This window comes from Microtus ochrogaster, linkage group LG2 (assembly GCF_000317375.1).
Source record: "Microtus ochrogaster isolate Prairie Vole_2 linkage group LG2, MicOch1.0, whole genome shotgun sequence".
NCBI classification, from domain to species: Eukaryota; Metazoa; Chordata; class Mammalia; order Rodentia; family Cricetidae; genus Microtus; species Microtus ochrogaster.
Genome location: NC_022028.1, coordinates 24079951 through 24093336, shown reverse-complemented (window position 1 = coordinate 24093336; position 13386 = coordinate 24079951). Strand labels below are relative to the sequence as shown.

Below are 13386 nucleotides of genomic sequence, written 5' to 3'. Positions count from 1 at the left end.
GGGAGGGCTTTGAGGTTTCCTATGCTCAGGATACCAGTGTCCTAGTTGACTTCCTGTTGCCTGCAAGATTGGCGTTGATTTCGACCTTTGGCCTTCTCAGCCCCACCACCCCCACAGCACTTTGAAGACTATCCATAAAGACTACATTAAGCTACCTGGGGATTCTTCCTGGGGTTGGCTCCCTTCCTTCCCACTCTGTATGCACTCATTTATCAGCATGGTCCACGGTTATGACGTCAGATTTATTCCGTGGTTCCAGAGACCTGCCCAGCAATATATGCCCATCACTGTAGTCTGGGTATTTTTTCCCCTTTGTCTAGAGGTTTGGTACCTTCTGAAATGACAAGACCTCCAGACTCACCTCCATCTCCTGCTGTGCCATTAAATGACCGCTGTGTTTAGAAAGCAGGTTTCTGGGCTAAGGAGATGGCTCAGTGGCCAAGAGGGCTTCCTGTTCTTGCAGAGGACATGGGTTAGGTCCTCAGCATCCATGTGACAGCCCGTAACTGTACCTCCAGTTTCAGAGGATCCAATGGCCTCTGTGGGCTCACCCCTGCACCCATGTGATACAGGAGCATCACATAAACTCATGCAGGCAAACACACCTAAGTAAAACGGATAATTTTTTTTTTTAAATTTAAACGTTTACAAAAAGTCTCATTACCTTTGTCACATCTAAATGTGATAAAGGCAGCAGAGGGGGTGGCGAATGCCCTGGGCCTAAACCCCAGAATTAGCTAAACCACAGATACTGACAGCTCAGGCTCTTGTCACAATCCCAGTTTAGGATGATGAGGCTGCTGGTCCTCTGGAGCAAGAGCAGACAGATGCTGAACAGCTGCTTGTGTGCCAGACCGAGTTCCCTGACCAAGGCCACTGGCACAGAGCTGTTGCCATCACTGCATCTGTCAGTCAACAAGGTCGCTATCTGGCATGGAGGCAGTGGTCACATCAGAGCAAAGCGGAAGAGCGACTGTTAGTGTCGGTCCTGCTTGGGCTCCTCAGAAGGGCCAAGCCTGCAGCCCCCACCACTGCACACACTGCCTGCATCTAGGTACAGCCCTTTTTTTCTCGTGTAATAATTCAGGCTCTAAGGCAGTGGTTCTCAATCTGCCTAATTCTGTGACCTTTCCTCTTGTTGGGATGACCCCAACCATAAAATCATTTCACTGCTACTTCATAACTGGAATTTTGCTCTGTAATGAATCATAATGTAAACATCTGACCCCAAAGGAGTCCTGACCCACGGGATGAGGACCGCTGCTCTAACCACAGTCTAACTTCCCAGCTCTCGGCCACTACAGATGCAAAGGCAGCAGCTCTCCTACAAGCCACGCTGGGTCTTTACAGTGACAAACTCCTTAGACTGTCCCAACCTTGTCATTCAAACCTCACGAGCACCTCTGAAGCCAACACCCCCAAAGGTGTGCTTCAATTCAGCAGTGTGGGTCTCACGTAATAGAGAACCAGGCAATCTCACACTCAAAGCGGGGCTCTGTGAGCTATCAGCTTTTTAATTACAACAAAAATACAACGTGCGCTATAATCTGAACCATGCCCTTGTTCTTAGACTCTTATATTAAGACTAAATCAGCTATACATACTACATCCTCCAGCAAAAATACTATAAATGTTTTTCCTTCATCAATGTCAACTTGACAGGATTCGGGCTCACAAAAAAACCTGAAACTTTTTACGGGTCAACTGAGAGATGAAGCTTACAAATATGTACGCTTAAACCTTCTTCCCAGAAACCAAATCTAATAGGATCTCAGCCAAAAACAGCCGCTATCTTTGGAGGTGTTGTTTTTGTTTTTGAGACCGAATCTCGGTGGTGTAGCCCTGGCTAGCTTGGAACTTTGTAAACCAGGCTGGCCTTCAACTCCCAGAGAGCTCCCAGTGCAGGGATTAAAGGTGTGCACCACAAAGAACAGCTGACGTGTTAGCACGTTAATCTTCCCGTTAGTTTAACTAGAAGAAAGACCTAACTGAAAACAAAGGCGGCAGCAAGTAGAAATCTGTGGCTAACTTGATAAAACAGTGTTTGTCTCAAAAGCATTACCAGCCATTTCTTCACAGAGGATACACAGTAAGATCTTTCACCCACGTGGAGACTACTCATATATGTATTTTAGCTGGTAATTCTTTTGCTAGCTTTTCAAAATGAAAATAAAGAGCCTAACTATAAAAACTCTTGTCTTTTGCAGTTATTTTATTTATTTTATTCACATTATTTTTTTAAAAAAAATTCCATATTCCTTCCTACACAGCTGCATGTCAAAAAAAAAAAAAACAAACACTAAACAGTTTGCTGAAATACATGTAGGAGAACAGATATTTGGCATAAAGCTTATTTAAATTTTTCTTAACAAAACATTATTAATTCAGAGTTTCGAGGAATTTAATAAAATTTTCAGTGATGATTATTTCTGAAATGTACAAAATTTAAATATTATAAAAAGGTTAAACTAAAATATGAAAACTTTTTGCTTTTTCCTCCTCAGTAAAAATTCAGACAATATGTCATATCGAGAAAGTTCAAAAGGTCACAGTGGCCATCTCAGTCGCCCTCAGAATCACTGTCCCTTCTCATGGGGACAGGGCCTCGCACTGAGGACAGCAACACGTCTTTGATGGGCTTCTTGGGGTCCTCCTCCAGGTCTGTCTTGATTGCTCCCGACTCAGACAATTTCCACTCCAGCTCTGTGAGACAAAGAAAAAGCAAATCACACATGGCACCAGGTCTCCTCCAGGGGGTCCTCGCCCACAGCCCAGCAAGGCAATTTAAATTTTTCCTGACAGGTTAAAAAAAAAAAAATCAAAATTTGGTGACCATTTTAGTGCCACAGTTCTAAAGTATCAAATAGAAACTCTTAGAAAGGAAAACTTAAAACTGTATCAGAGATGACCAAATGAAATATTGTATAAACTGGAACCTGTCTGAAAATTACAGTAAGATACAAAGAACAACATGGCAGCCATTGCTACAGTGTCTTAGCTGAGACATTTCCATGAAGCATTTAGAGTAAACACCTCTACAGCATGGGAGAACCTAATAGTGAATCTATTCTTTTTAATATAATTTTAACTAACAAAAGGAAATTTTTAGCTTCATGTCTGATATCCTCTCTGTAGGGATAAGTCCCGCCCCTTAGGGGGCGTGTTCGCCTCGGGCTAATGTTTGCCTATAAATTTGGCGAGCAGGCTCCCAGCCGCTGCTTCTGCTTTCCTGGTCTCCACAGGAAAGGTGGTTCTGTAGAACATCCTCTCCATTCAACTCAAAGCATTTATGTTAATAAATAAATAAATAATACAAAGTAAAGACTAGGTGCCCAAGAACAAGATCCTGTATTTTAAATCCCACTCTTACAATCAGTGAAATGACCCCCACATAGTGGGAGACCTTGGGAGCAAAATTAACTGACGTCAAAGATCCCAGATAGCTCGCCTTTCTTAATCAAATACTCCCACTACAACCAAGAGTCAGTCTTCAGTTCCTCAAAATACGTTGAAGTCCTCCATGAAACAGAGTTTGAGTGGTAGTTGCCAGGGGCTGGAGATAAAACAAGATGGTCAAATGGAAAAAACAAACAAACAAACAAAAAAACCTTCCAACATAAAGTGGAAATGCTTTGGGAGCCTAAGGTATGGTGACCACAGTTAACAATGAACTACATACCTGAAAGATGCTTAGAAAGTATCTACTCAACTGACTGCAATCTTGATGCTGTCTTCCTAATCTGAACATGTTGTACACCTTAATAACCTTAATACTTAGCTTTTTTTTTTTTAATAAGCCACACCTCAGCAATGCAAGGGCCAGTGTGCGCCACCAAGATGGTCATATATACCTGAGTATTTTTAGCTCCAGGTATTATGGTTGAATGCTGTGAACAGGCTCTTTAGAAGACAAAAGTAAGGTTTCTGACTCGACTCGAGAATGTATTTCTTTATATGTACACACACATGTGCATTTAACTGCTGTTCACTTGCAGGCATTGAATATGCAGAAGTGCTAACTCGAGAATGTACTTCTTTTTGTGTATACACACACATACACACATGTGCACTAACAGTGCTATTCACTTACAGGCACTGTATATGAAGATATACTAACCCTCAAGTAAGAACTTTTCTGGAAATAAAAATAGGAGCAGCAACTACACTGCTAGTTAGACCTGGTGTGCCTCACCAGAACTGCTAGTTACACATTATATGTTTCAGTAGAACTGCTAGTTACACACGGTTGTCTCACCAAAACTGCTAGTCACACACGGTTGTCTTACCAAAACTGTTGGTTACACACAGTTGTCTCACCAAAACTGTTGGTTACACACGGTTGTCTCACCAAAACTGCTAGTTACACACGGCTGTCTCACCAAAACTGTTGGTTACACACAGTTGTCTCACCAAAACTGCTAGTTACACACGGTTGTCCCACCAGAACTGCTAGTTACACATGGTTGTCTCACCATAACTGCTAGTTACACACGGTTGTCTCACCAAAACTGTTGGTTACACACGGTTGTCTCACCAGAACTGCTAGTTACAGAGCTGATGCTGGCTTCAGTTGTCCCCTATAGTGGAGTCTGGAGCTGGGGCATTTAAGAGGACTAATGTCTTTCTCACAAGATTACACTGGTTCTCAAGAACGTGGAGAGGTGGCTCATTGGTTAAGAACACTGCAGTGCACTGGCTGCTCTTCCAAACGACCCAGGTTCAATTCCCAGCACCCACATGGCAGCTCACAACTGTCTGTAACTCCAAGATCTGATACCCTCACACAGACATACATACAGACAAAACAGCAATGCATATAAAATAAGTAAATACTTAAAAAAAAAAAAGCTGGGCAGTGGTTGTGCACACCTTTAATCCCAGCACTCAGGAGGCAGAGGCAGGTGGATCTCTGTGGAATTCGAGGCCAGCCTGGTCTACAAAGCAAGTTCCAGGACAGCTAGGACTGTTTCACAGAAAAATCCTCAAAAAACCAAAACAAATAAACAAACAAACACAAAACCTACTGGGAGACAACTAAGACCACACATATAAGCAAGTATTATTAACATAAAACTAAATTAAAAACAAAAACTGTGATCTTAAGCTACATCTGAAAACAAAACCTTCAACTGGATGAATGAAATATATTTGATGCTACTATGAAGAAAAGGAGAGTGTTCAGTGTGCCTCCTCTCACCGAGAACAACAGAGCCCAGCTCTGTTCCTCATGGTGATCCGGCTCAGCAATACAGAGGCAGAGGTGCACTCCCCATGAAGGGAGTGTCCCTGCCCACCTCTCACCACACCCTCACGCCGTCAAGAGCCCTCACCATCTATCGTCAGGTTCATGCCTCCGAACACCAGAGGACCAATGAACTGTGCCTTGATGTCGCCTCCCAGATAGACGAAGAGCGTGGGCAGGTTCCTGTCGGGGTAATTGGGTATGCAGGTCGTTGAAATGGCTTTGACGAACTTTACATCGGGAAACTTCCTGGCGAGTCCGCTCAAGTGCTGGTTTATCAGGGAACAGAGGGGAATCCTGGACACAGGAAGAGACAAGAGAGCAGCTGTGACCTCTGAGTAGACAGGGCAGCGCCCACTGGGCCTGCTACTGACACAGAAACCTCAGAAGGGCTCCCTGGGATGCTTGCTGCAGCAGAATGAATTCACAGTTCTCAAATAATCCACTCTAGTGTGTTCAGGGAAAGTGAGTAACTCCAAATTCAATTTAATTTAATAAGTCTGAGAAAACAGCTTTGATAGTTTTGAAAGCGGCCATGTCTTCCTGTAAGAGTCATTTACAAAACACTGATGAGAACACACGATGTGACGTGTACAGAACAGGTCAGAAAGGATGTCCCGCCTTTAAGTGATTTCTAAACAAGCACTCCCTGTGCAGGGGAAGGAAGAGCCTGTGTGACACCAGAGGCCACAACATCTCTCAGCAGTTATCTCAAGGTCACCCTGCCACCTGTGGGTCACTGTTCTCAGAATCTCTCAAATGCCAATTCCTCTACATGGAGGGATAACTTGATTTGGGATTTTGTGCTTTTTGTTTTTTTAAGAGTTGGGTCTTGCCATGTTACCCATGCTGCCCTTGAACCTGCTACGTAAGCCCAGGCTAGTCTTGGACTCAGTCAGTCTTCTGGCCTCAGCCTCTCATGCTGGGAATGCCAGCGTGTAATACCCCAACTGGCAGAATTCTTTTTTTTAATGAAAGAAATTTAATAAAAGAAAGTCCTTGCTCTATGCTTTTAATAGACACACGTTACTCACAAATATTAATTTAAAAGTCTTAAGATGGAAGCTGAGCGCATCTCGCCCCCTTCTGGTGTACTCAAACATCATCTCGGTGAGGTCCCCTCTGATCCAGTTGACAACTCTCTATCCCATGGTCCATCCTTTCTCACCCTTCCAGTCTTCTTCCCTTTACTTCTGCTGCTACTGAAACACAGACTTCTGTCTGGCTGTGTTCCACTGACTCTCCATTTCCCAGAACACCCAACACACAAAAACCACTCAGTAAACACAGGCTGCATTCACCTTACATCTTCCTCTAAAAAACATTCTATATGAAGAGGGCAAAAGGATCGGCTCTGCTGGTCAACACCTCTCAGTCAGGAAGGGTTGGGCCAATCAAGCACAAAAACAGAGAACACAAGTTCAGGTAAAAAACACACAAACAGGCTGGAGAGATGGCTCAGCGGTTAAGAGCACTGACTGCTCTTCCAGAGGACCAGGGTTCTATTCCCAGCACCCACTTGGCAGCTCACAACTGTCTGTGACTCCAGTTCCACAGGATCCAACTCCCTCACACAGACATATATGAAGGCAAAAAACACCAATGCATATAAAATAAATAAATAAAAAACCACACAAACAAAACATAAGAACAAAACCTTCCAATAGGCTAAGCCCCATACAGGCTGAAGAGAACGTCAACCAACACTTTACAAACACATGGAGATCAGCTCACCCTTGCTTGTACAGGTGCAAGATCACCCACAAGCCATCGCCGGCTCTGGTAACTTCTTGAACATAATCCTTCCCAGAGATCTCTAAAACTTCTCCAAATTTGTTCTTCAGCTGAGTTGCTTTCCACTCGGCCAGCCTTTGCTGCCTGCACAACAGGAAGAACGCACTTAAATACACAGATGAAAACGCGTGTAGATGAAAATGCGTACACACACGCGCACACACATGCACACACGTACACACACATGCACACACGCACGCACATCTTTCAGAAGAAAATCCCTGTGAGGCTGGTTGCCTGGCCTCACAGTAAAAGTCTAAGACCAGTTTGTTGAAATGTGTAATATTGTTAAAGTCTGTCCTGATGTTCAAAGGACACACGTTTTGGTGTCACACAGACGACCACGCAGCCCCTGCGGACGGCACTAACCGGTACAGCTCGATAGCTCGTTCATCCTCCTCATTGAATTCATCCTCGTTCTCCTCCAGCTCCTCCAAAGTCATATCTTCATACGTTTTCACTGGATTTAGTTTCATTGGCAGGAGCATAAAAATGAAAAGATGAGTCCACAAACAGACATCTCAGCATCTTGGCTTTTCTCTTGTGTGTGTGCACACAACTCCTGAAGGCCCAGCCCACTGAGACAGCAACTAAGGTACTCTAGAAAGACAGAACTGCCTCCGCCCTTCTTAATGTCATGTTACTCTACAAAGATACAAATGGCAAGTTTCCCAGATTCAGGACAAGAGTCCTGTTTGCCTGAAGCTGCCTGCTCTGGTCTGCAGTGACACGCCATGGGCCGGATGTCCTAACACCCATGTCGCCTAGACTGTGTATTACACTGGCAAACCATCCTGTGCTGTGTGTGCTCATTGCGAGGCTGGCTCTAGACGTGGGTTGTCTCGCACCCCATCTCAGACCCGAGCACCACTGCCTGGCTCTGGAAGCCTTCTCTACACCTCCGACGACTCAAGCCCGGCAGGCTTCCTTGCCTTTTCTCTCTCACACACAGTACAGTGATCCATCAGCAATTCTACTGGCCCTCCTTCAAAACAGACAGCTCTGACCACTTGTCCTCACCTCCACCACTGCAGCAGCCTGTCCACGCTACTGGCATGTCCTGCCTGAGTTACTGCATTACTTTCAGACTGCTCTTCCTGTTGCCGTACCAGCCAGCCGTGCTATGCTCAGTAAGATGGTACTGTTAAATATGGGGCATGCCATTCTGCTTCAACCTCCAATAACTCCAGCTTGGCAAAAAAATCTGGGCTCTTTACCAGGAGAGTCAGGTTCCAAGAGGGCGGGCTCTGGGAGGCTTTGTGAACTCTCCACTGCTTTCCCTGCTGAAGCCCCCCTCAAGGATTTTTCTAGATCCCGGCCAGCTTTCCACTTGCTGAAGCAGCTTCCCTCACCTCCTTCAGGTCTACCCAAACGTCTTCTCAGTGAGGTCCCCTCTGGTCCAGTTAAGAAGACTTTCTATCCCACAGTCCAAACTTCCTCACCCTTCCTAGCCTTTCACCTCTACTGCTAATGAAATATAAAGACGGACTTTTGCCTGGCTATGTTCCGCTAACTTGCCATTTCCCAGAACAATGCCCAATACACAAGAGTCATTCAGTAACCGTCGTCTGGATTCACCTTACAGCATCTTCCTCTAAACAAGCGTTCATGTATGAACAGGGCAAAGGACCACCAGCTCTGCTGGTCAACATCTCTCAGGTGGGAAGTGTCCAACACCGCCCAACCCCACCACCCCACCCCGCCAGGCACCTGTCTGCCATTAGGATGCCTTGGCCTTGCGGGAATTCTCATTCATAAGGTATCAGGCTCCTTTGGACCAATGCTGGGAGTATCGGATGTAGGTGGTAAGAACTTAGAGAAAATCCCTCTCTCTGATGCCATGTACTATCTCAACATCTTAAGCTTCCTCAAACTAAGTAAACTATTCTAAGTCAATAATCTTAACCAATCCACACAGATTAATAAGGCACAGCCTCGAGAGGAGGCAAACACTACGAACTTGAACAAACTTCTATGGCACTGTCCAAAGTAGGTCAGAACAGCAAGTCCTGTGCCCATGTGACAGATAAGGGCTGTGGGCTGCGGGGCCGCTTGCTCTCCGCTCTGGAGTTACCCATCTGGCTACCACCGGCAATGCTGATGCCAGGGCTCCGGCTCTGGCTCTTGCCCAGAAGGTCTTTATTATAGCAGTTGGTAGCTTGTTTCCAAAGCCAGACAGACACAGAACAAAGGAAGAAAGTGAGCATGCTCACCCACTGACTGCTGGAGGAGTGCCTGCTCCTCTTTTTCTGCTGCCTCCTTTTCCAGTTCCGCCAGGCTCTCCTTCGGGGGCAGGATGCCCTTTTTACGTAGGATGTCATTCCACTCGGTGTCTGCATTGGGGTCCTGGAACAGTAGAGACAAGGGCACGGTGAGGGCAAAGTCCAGGAGAGAAGTCACAACATGGGGTGGCAAACGGGAAAGGTGGCGAACGGGGAGGAACTCAAGCTAAATTACTCTGAGGCCTACTCCTGAGAGCATCGAAAGATCTCCTACCCTGCTGTAGTCTCCTGGAGGAGCCAGCGTTAGAGCAAAACTCAGGAAACGATGGGCAGATTGGCACCAACACTGAAACCAAGGCTTTGGCCTACTTTCTGTTTAGTATTTTCGTTCTTAACTTAAATTTTATTTAGAACTATGATAAATTTCTATGATATTATTCAAAGTGAATCTGACCATAAAGCCACATGGTCATTTGATAGACTTGGACTGTGGGGTTGTACGGTAATCTCTGAAGTCTCCCAGTCCTGAGGCCCGGGAAGCTGAGGACTCGAGATGCCTCCTGACTTTTCTGAGACCCTCCACAGTGACATGATTCCTGCAATAAAGTTTAAGTGGCTACTTGCATTGTTTTTGGTTTGTTTGTTTGTTTTTGTTTTCAACTTGAAACAAACTAGTCATATGAGAAGAGGGAACCTCAAAAGTCTCATCAGTCTAGCCTGTAGACAAGTCTGGGGGGTGGGGACATGTTCTTGATTGACGACAGCTGTGAAGGGCCTGGTCCACTGTGGGCAGTGCCACCCCTATGCCAAAGGTCCTGAAATATATAAGAAAGCAAACTGAGCAACCCAAGGGGAACACGCCAGTAAGCAACATTACTCCAAAGCTGCTCCTCAAGCCTGCCTCGAGGTTCCTGTCTGAGTTTCTGCTGACTTCTTTCAATGACGAACTGTGACACGGGAGTGATAAGATGGAAAAGAAACAGAAAAACAAAACAACAACAACAACAACAAACCCTTTCTCCCTAAGTTGCTTTGGGTCACGTACAGCAGGTAAATTACTGATTTGGGCAGTAACTAAGAAGGATGTGTTAGTGGCCAGGATGCACACAGGAGCCACTACAGTCAAGGTGACGAGGTAGGCTGTGAACACGCACACACATGCTAACTAGCTATTGTTATTAAGCCATGTCAAGGGCAATGACAAACAGGTTATTGGCCTAGAGCAGTGATTCTCAACCTGTGGGCTGCCACATATATGCAGATATTCTGCATATCAGATATTTACATTATGGTTTTTAACAGGAGCAAAATTACAATTACAAAGCAGCAGCAAAATGTTATGACTGGGAGTCACCACAACACAAGCAACTGTATTAAAGGGTCACAGCATTAAGGAGGTTCAGACTCACTGGCCTAGAATTAAAGGGTCCACATTTCACAGAGCGGACAGAGATGCTCTCTAGAGAGGAAGGACATTTAATTATTGCATGAGGGTGAAGAGGAATCAGCCAGAGTGAAAGAGAAAAAATAGCAAGCTTTGACTGAAGTGTGATTAACAAGCTTACTTAGGAAATATTAGGTTATATAGAAATAAGAAAGCAAATAAGAAACTCTGAATTGAGGTGACAAAGCTAAAACTCAACTACTGGCTGTGTTGGCTAGGTTTATGTCAACTTGACTTGAGCTACAGTCGTCTGAGAGGAGGGGCCCTCAAGAGATAAGATGCCTCCAGAAGGCTGGGTTGTAAGCAGAGAAGCCTGTATACGGCATTTTCTTAACTAATGATTGATGGGGGAGGGCCCAGCTCACTGTGAGGTGGCACCATCCCTGGGCTGGTGGTCGTGGGTTCTATAAGAAAGAAGACTGAGCAAGCCATGGGGAGCAAGTCAGTAAGCAGCACCCCTCCATGGCCTCTGCAAACCTCTGCCATACCTAACTACACTTGGGAGGCAAGAGTTGGCTCAGCTGAAGGTAAGTACCTAGCATTTAGTGTTAAACATAAGCCATCATGAGTGGCGGGGACAGCCTGTTCTCCAGATTTATCCTTTAGACCCCTAAAGTTTAGAGATTTCTCAGGAGCCGGTGGCAGGCAGATCTCTGTGAGTTCAAGGCCAGCCTGGTCTACAAGAGCTAGTTCCAATACAGGTTTCCAAAGCTACAGAAGATAAACCAGTCTCAAAAAACTAAAAAAAGAAGTAGATCTGTTTCTACCTCAAACAAAAGTCTAAGGATCTAACTAGGTTCCTACTCCCTTAGGGAGATAACTATGAATCTCACCCAGGAGTGGTTTGCCTACAGAATGTTTTGGACTAGGCTGTGAACATTACTTGTCCTGTTCTGGCAATAGAATATTTAACTAAGAATGTAGCTCGTACTCCTTCAACTGGTCTGTTCATTTCCTTGTATCATGTCAATACAGTTTTTATCTTACTCCTACCTTTTGGGGTCAGGGTATTTAAGCAAATGGAAATTAAACACAGGCGACTTTCAGTAGTCTCTGTAAGTCCCTCCCAACACTACCCTATGTTTCTGTCTCTTACGTCTCCTATATCTCTGTTCCTTCTGCCTAATAATTCTAACCCTCATGGTCCCACCCTGGAACGTACGAACTACGAACCAGCCGCGGCAGAAGTCACCCCAAAAAGGTGGCTTACGACAAGAAAGGGCACAAGAAGGATGATGCTTCCTTTTAGAAAGGTCAGAGAAGGTGAAGAGTGCCATTTTTAAGCAGGAACCTGAGGAAGAATCGACAAGCAGAAGAGTCCAGAGCACTTCCAGGACTTTCTCCTCACCTCCAGGGGTACCACACCTGGTTTGTGGCCACCTCTTCCAATCTCCAATGGGGGAGCCCACAACTGTTTGCCCCACCTACCCTCCATCAAGACTCCGCAGTTAAAACACAGCGACATAGAAGGGCCAGGGCCTTGGACGGTGACAATTGTGGCTGTCACAGATTTTTGCTCTTAGAGGCTATTTCTGTGGCGTTTTCTAGCATTTTTTGGACTTTTGTCAAATACTATCAGCAAATTCCAGGCCAAAACAGAAAAAACAAACAAACAACCCTCAGAGGTTCTGATTTTCTTCATTAACACTAGAAGTTAACACTAGAAGTTGGTCCCGGGGTTCAGCTCTGGAAATCTGGAAGCACCCCCCAACAAAAATACTGACGTTAGATAGTCAGCTCTAGATGGCAGAAGAGTCGAGGCCTTCACCAGGCCTGGAGGAGGACGACCCCAAGGTCAGAGGCCCCCAAAGGACAGAGATTTGCTGGGCCGGACACACCGGAGCAGGAGCACCCAGCCCGACTCTGGCGAGACTACACCCACCCTCTTGCAGTGCGCCTGCGCAGGCTTCTCTCGCGGCCTCGCCGCAGCCTGCCGAACTGGGTAATTCTGTAGACCTGTTTCCAGGTCTGGCGGGAGACCCCAGAACCAAACGACCCTAGCCTTGGGGTTCCGACCACGCCACGCTCACCTGCATATTGCCTCCACTCACTCAGATCAACGCTCAGCGTAACAGGCCCTCGAGTCCTCTCCGCGCAGGCGCGACACCGCCTCCCCTCTGTCCTTCGCCCCGCCCCCAGAAGCGAAATGGATGAAGCCAAGGAGGAAGTGAGGGCTTGGAGTCTGAGCCAGGACTTCTGGCGAACGGTGCGGCGACTGGGTGAAGGACTGGACGTGCCCCCGACGGGTGGGACTACGGGATTGACGTCATCCAGGGCTGATCCCAGGCGCTACCTTGTTAGGGAAAGCGGCTAGTGAATGGGGCTGGCCTAAGGAAGTTCCCATAGGTCCTGCAACTGCCTGGCAGCCAACCTGAACCTGTATAGACGTCTCTTCTCTAAGGACTGGTCAGAAACAATTGCCTTTCTGGGATCCAATGCTAGGATTAAAATTAACACCGGGTCATCTGGAAGTCACTCACCGTCTTTTCTGTGGTGGATGAGGTGAATTGCTCATAAGGTTGTTTACTGAGACCGTATTGGCAGTTATCGCGGTAATCAAGTGGGTCCATGGCCCATTCACTACTCACAAAAAGAAAAGACGCCGGTCATTTTATCTGGTTGAACGCCAGAGCTGTGTATCAATGAACAAAAACGCAGGCGACAGGCTCCAGGACTTGTTGTCC

The 13386-nt window shown here is 46.1% G+C and overlaps 1 protein-coding gene across 1 annotated transcript; it reads right to left on the bottom strand.

Annotated features, from left to right (window-relative positions):
- Positions 1-2192: 2192 nt before the first annotated feature.
- Positions 2193-12853, bottom strand: Pdcl3 (phosducin like 3). Its single transcript, XM_005359962.2, has 6 exons — positions 12733-12853; positions 9250-9382; positions 7406-7496; positions 6977-7120; positions 5331-5539; positions 2193-2703 (listed from the first exon to the last, which is right to left on the bottom strand). The coding sequence occupies exons 1-6, from the start codon at positions 12736-12738 to the stop codon at positions 2561-2563; spliced, it is 726 nt and encodes a 241-aa protein (XP_005360019.1). The 5' UTR covers positions 12739-12853; the 3' UTR covers positions 2193-2560.
- Between the last annotated feature and the right edge of the window lie 533 nt (positions 12854-13386).

Bases quoted from the DNA above. Each gene is read 5' to 3' on its own strand.
- Pdcl3 (XM_005359962.2), bottom strand. The intron at 7,497-9,249 runs GTGAGCATGCTC...AACTAAATCCAG, and splicing joins ACTCCTCCAGCAGTCAGTGG to TGAAAACGTATGAAGATATG. The intron at 5,540-6,976 runs GTGAGCTGATCT...TCCTGTGTCCAG, and splicing joins TTGCACCTGTACAAGCAAGG to GATTCCCCTCTGTTCCCTGA.